Source organism: Anoplophora glabripennis, unplaced genomic scaffold (assembly GCF_000390285.2).
Source record: "Anoplophora glabripennis isolate ALB-LARVAE unplaced genomic scaffold, Agla_2.0 scaffold979, whole genome shotgun sequence".
NCBI classification, from domain to species: Eukaryota; Metazoa; Arthropoda; class Insecta; order Coleoptera; family Cerambycidae; genus Anoplophora; species Anoplophora glabripennis.
The window spans coordinates 94,454-100,453 of NW_019417060.1; the positions used below are offsets into that span (position 1 = coordinate 94,454).

At 30.8% G+C, this 6,000-nt stretch overlaps 1 protein-coding gene across 1 annotated transcript in view; it reads right to left on the bottom strand.

Annotated features, from left to right (window-relative positions):
* Nucleotides 1-2,940: 2,940 nt before the first annotated feature.
* LOC108914843 (tctex1 domain-containing protein 1-B) overlaps nucleotides 2,941-6,000 on the bottom strand; it is a 9,759-nt gene continuing 6,699 nt past the window's right edge. Inside the window, exons 4-5 of the mRNA XM_023455890.1 lie at nucleotides 3,974-4,167; nucleotides 2,941-3,149 (exon numbers count right to left, since the gene is read on the bottom strand). Of these exons, the coding sequence (XP_023311658.1) occupies nucleotides 2,984-3,149; nucleotides 3,974-4,167 (360 nt within the window). The 3' untranslated portion in view covers nucleotides 2,941-2,983. The remainder of the gene's footprint in view (nucleotides 3,150-3,973; nucleotides 4,168-6,000) is intronic.

A 6,000-nucleotide genomic window follows, 5' to 3' on the forward strand; every position in this document is an offset into this window, starting at 1 on the left:
CAATTCTGAATGAAGTTGGTCGCTCTAATTTTTTTCGTATGATGCACCGTTTTTGAGGAAAAAAATAAAACGTATTTTGTTGCAAGTTGTGTATTTTTAATTTCTATTGATACATTATCTAGTAGGTTGCTGTCAATATTTCTAAATAAAATACAACCATCAAATTTCAAGTCAATATTTTTAAAACTGAAATAATTAATAAAAATAAATAAAAAATTAAAATTGAAACACTCTGTATCTCGGAAACGAAGCATTTTTCGACCTACGTTTATATGAACTTTTTTTCGCAAAATAACTTCAACAACCGCCCCCTAAAATATTTCGCAATTATTTACAAACACCCGGTATTTTACAACAAGCTAAAAGTGGTGAATTTGAACATAAAAAATTTTGTCCACGACAAAGCTTGATGTAAAGTATTTGCATAATTTTAGAAAATTATATTTTTTATACAGGGTGATTAACTTAGAACGGAAAATCTAGAAAAACTAGACTAAAATATGACGATTGGCCAAACACACTTTATTACAAATATTGACGGTTTAAGAGATATTTTTAAATTTCTCATTATTAAATTTTTGTAGTGTCAAACTCAAAATTGTCACATCAAATAGTAATTTATAGTTGATTTTAGCGTCACCCCTAGAGAACACAAATAGATACCTATAACTTTGGTTAATAAAGAAAGAATTTTTTTCTGTAGAATTATCATAAAATAAGTGATAATTCCTGGAAAGCATCACTTTCTACCTAAAATAGGTATTCTTCTTCAATTTCGATATCTCTGTTCGCTTTTCAGACATTTACTGTTCATTAAATTTTACGTTAGAATATACATCTATTATTATTATTATTATTCTATAGTTTTCCAGTCCCTAAGATATAAGCTATGCGTACAGTGATCATACTTGGACTAGCCACTCTTATCGTATAACTCTTACGGTAACCATTGGCGAAATCACTATCTCTATAAACTCCAGAATCCCAGAAATTCGAAGCTACTGAATATTCGATCACTAATGCAGTGTTTCTGACAAAAATTAACCTTCGCTTCATTTGACAAAACGAAATTTTGCATTTTTATAGATAGCAGAAGGTTTAGCCACGAAAAAGCGTAATGTTTCTACACCAATGATTTTTTCGAAAAGTGCGATTTAACTATATGTAAATATTCCTGAAAAGTTCGAAAGAAGAGATTCGAAATAAATTTTGCTGGCAGGCCTAAATTCAGTGGCGGCTGGTGCGGGAGGCTCTAGGGCGCCGCTCCCTTAGAAATTTTCATAGTAAAAAAATTTAGTTACAATGTTATCTTATCAATTAAATAGCCTTATGGAACACATTAAAAGGGAATGTTAAATTTGTAATGTGCATATAGGCTATTGATTATGTCTTAGAAAGCAGGGTACTAAGGAACTACAACGTTGATGGGTTTTTATTGCATGAATCGTTCAAATGGTTATTCAGAAAGAAAAAACCGCGGAGTGCTATTAAATTAGAGGGTGGAAATTGGAGTTGGGGGTGAAAATGCATCCCTTACGGTTTTTTGAGTATATCTCGAGAACGAGGCAACATTTGAGGGTATTGCATAGGAAAAATTTTGTAGATGATGAGATTTTCGATCGAAATAGCTTATTTAAAAAATTTGAAAAATTTATTTACTGCAAAATATATTAAAAACAATTTAACAAGAAAATGCCAAAAATTAAATTTTTTATTGATTTTACTTTTATGCAAATAACTTTTTTCTGAGCAGAGATATAGGTATAGGCATTGCTTCATAGAAAAAAAAGTATATAAAATTTCTTTCAAAACAAGAGGGGTTGTAGAGTATTTTTGGATGAAAATTAACTGATATATGGCCGCTCAAACTTAGTCAATTTTTCGATTTTCGTCGCGTTTACAATTATACGTTGTTTTAATTCTCATTTTTTGCAAAAAAAAAGGAAATAAGACGTTCAAGGATTTTCCTGTTAATTTTTTTAAATAAGCTATTTCGATGGGAAATTAAATTCTCTAAAATAATTTTTCCTATGAACTATAGCGAAATTTTGCTTCATTTTCGAGCCACAATTAAAAAACTGAAAGGGGTGCATTTTCACCTCTATCCCCAATTTCCACCCTCTAATTTAATAGCACTCCGCAGTTTTTTCATTCTAAATAACCATTTGAACGATTCATGCAATAAAAACCCATCAACGTTGTAGGTCCATACCATATAACATAATCAATAGCCTAGTATTGTTTCTTGTGTCTTTTAAAAGATTATAAATGTTTAAATTAGATTGTAAAGACAGACTAACAGCTCTTGCAATGATATCTATTGGAAAATCAATGGTGCCAGAAATACCAAACATTAGTGAAAAAGTAATTGAAAAGTTTATTTCGCACAAAAGCAGCAGAATGGACTTTCACTATAAAAAATTATATGGAACACATTTTCCCTATATTTCAATAGTATATACATAAAAAAAGTTATATTTGATATATTTTTGTTCCGCCCTCCCTGGTGTGGAAGTCAAGAGCAACCACTACCTAAATTTTGATGTTCCGCCACTGGATATCAAACTGTTATTAATTTATTATGTACTATACAAATTATAATGTAGTTACTGTCTTTGATGATATAATTTTATTTCGCATTACTTTTTAGATATGTTAACATTTTGTGTCCATTCAAACATCTTAACAGTGTAGAAGTAAAAAGAGAATAATAATAAAACGGGATTATATATCATTATATACTTACTTTTTAGGAAATGCAAAGGCGGGAATTTTTTTCTTTCCATTTAAATTTTCCCTAAAATGTAAAATTTAATAAATGTATTTAATTTTACATAAAGCCACTTACATTTTACAATCGACATAATATATCGACACCTTTATCCAAATTTGCAAAATAATTTATTTAAAATAATAATATGCAGGGTCTTTTAAAAAGTACATTTTATTTATCTAGATATACACATGTAAATTACTATTTATTTTATTCATAATACAACCCAAAACATTGGGCGATTCCAAATACATAGGTATTTTCCATAGCGAACGTGGAATATCTGTCTTTCTCAGCATCCCACAAAAATCTGCACGTAACCAGCACATCTTGAGAATGTTTTTCACCAATAGTTACTATAGAGATAATTTTATACCTAAAAATTATATTAAAAGTGACAGTTTCTCACTACCAGGTACCATTAATTTAGGCACTGCAATCATCAGTACTCAATTAAATAATATGTTTTGATATAGTTTACTCTCCTTGATAACCCCTTTTTTATTAAATGTATATTTATAGCGCAAAATCATATTATTTATTATGTGTTCAAAGTGAGACTATAATTAATTTCGAACATATTTCACCATTACAATTTTAATTTAGGTATATGATTCACAAAATTTACGCATAAATATGTTATCACTTGTAAACATTTTTATTTTTCTATAATTATCATACAAACGACAATATTTAACATCTTGTTCATGTAAAAAAACCTTAGAAGTTTCTGGAACAACAATAAAAAAATACCGATTCCAGCAATATTAATAAATGTTTTCAATTGTTTATAATTTATAATTTTGTGTAAAGTATGTTCATTAATCGTTCAAAATTATGTTTCTCTCTCTCTCTCTCTCTCTCTACTGATCACTAATTAATTGTTAGTTAATATGTATATCGTCAGCTAATTTCATGTTTTGTATACCATTACAATCAATTTATTTTTTTCTAAACATTTCAGTAAAAACCGTAATTTATATTTTTGTAATTAGATTCTTTAAACTCACCAAAAATGTCCTTGGTGATCCGACCCCTAGTTGTAAGTGACACATATCAATCAGTAAGATAATAAATTTATTATCACTATTGTACCTCTAGTTTGAAATACTCAGAATGTTAATTTATGAATGTCTTACATGGAAGATATATAATCTGGTGTCTTCATTAGTAATAGTAGTTTAAAATGGAACTATTTACCTATCAAATTCTAACGCTTTTACTTTCGCCCTGATCGCCATCGATGCCCACTTCGCCTGCTTGGGACATTTCTCCATGTCGTACGTGAGATTCTCCAGAGCTTCTATCATCACGGATTCTAGGATTTTATCCACTTTTTCCGGATTAAATGGATTGTCGGACTCGAGCTTATATGTATTCATATAGCGTACAGCCTAAAAAAATAGATATTATACGAGATTTGATAAAAAAGAACGGGAATTTTCAAACTGCACGTGCTGTATCTTCTACATCGAGTTGATTCTTTTTTGTATTTGTTAGTGACGTGCCAGCTTTTAGGCAGCTGCCACGCTTATTTTGTGTTGAGCGAGATAATGAGTAACACGTATTTCAATGTCTTTGGCGATTTTTTCTGTTGCGAAATGTAGGATCAGAAAGTTTGTGTTAAAAACGTTAAACGTTAAAAATAAAGTACAGCGAAGCATTCAAAATGTTAAAAAAGGCTTTTGGCGATGATACTATGTCACAGCCACGAGTTTATCAATGGTACAAATGTTTTCAGGAAGGCCTCCTAACAATTTTCTTCGACCACAATGGACTAGTTCATCATTTTTAATGCCCGGTCTTACAGTTAACCTACAAGTTCTGCACAATTTTCGTGAAGAAATAAGGAGAAAAGAACACGAGAGACAACTCGGGGATTTTGCACTACGACAACGTACTAGCGCATACCGCTTTGCTTATTCAACAGTTCTTATCGAAACACAACGCCGTTGTGATGCCCAAACCCAAAAGGATACTCAAATGATAACGTTTTTCAACAACAAATGAGATAAAGGCAAAATCGCAAACCTTGCTCAAGACGACACCTAAAAAGGCTTTCCACTAGTGTTTCTCAAACTGGAAATTACGTTGGCATAAGTATATGGGAGGGGGGACTACTTTGAAAGGGATGGGATAAAAATTGAAGATTAAATAAATATTTTCTGAGAAAATTGACAATTTCCGTTACTTTTTGATCAAACCTCATATGTAAAAAATAACCACTAAAACACGGAACATTTTGGATTTTTGGTTCAAGGTGAAACAGTAAACCGTGTGTTCTATCAAGGCGATTTATAACGATTACGTGAAAAGAGATTAGAGTTGTGGCGAATCGTTCTTGCACCATGACAATGCGCCCACACACTCAGCTTTGTCAATTCGTCAGTTTTTTGCCAAAAATCAGATTACTGTTCTCTCTCACCCTCTTTACTCGTCAGACCTGGCACCTTGAGATGTTTTCTTATTTCCGAAATTAAAATCAGTGCTTAAAGGACGCCGTTTTCAGACTTTTGATGACATCAAAGCAAATTCATCAAAAACTTTAAAGGCCATTTCAGATGAAGTTGCTTCGCGAAATGGAAATACCGCTGAGAAAAGTGTGTGATTGGGGAAGAGGAGTACTTTGAAGGAGACAAGAACCAATGATGTATAAAATTAATGATAAAGTTAAAACGAATGAAGTTCGGTTATTTTCCGAACAGACCTCGTATAGTGAAACTTCGAACAATTTTCTACTTTCTCAGTCTGAGATATTTCTGGTTCGGCAAAACTAAGTTTTCAAATGCAACAATTGACTAATCTTTTAGGAATAAAATAAGATAATCAGAATATTTAAGTTGAATTTGCATATTACAATATTACATACTCTTAATATGATGCGATTTGGTCTTACGCTTTTACAGTTAATAAAGTATATTTACTCACATCATTATTATGATACCAATTTTTCAAACATTTTCTAAACTACGTATCTCAAACAGATGGTATCTGTGATAAAAGTTTATAAAACTATTTCCCTCTTTGTAAAATATAGAGCATTGTCCTCTCTCTGTCTCTTTAAAGAAATAACCCGTAAGATCAGTCTGTTTACACCTTCATTTACATGTTATACTTATCGTCAGTCTTACGAGTATGTAGTGAACCTGCCATCAAATATTTAATTTAAAAATAAATAATTCTTCTAAGTGACAATTATTTGAAAAAAAAAAATATATATATATAGA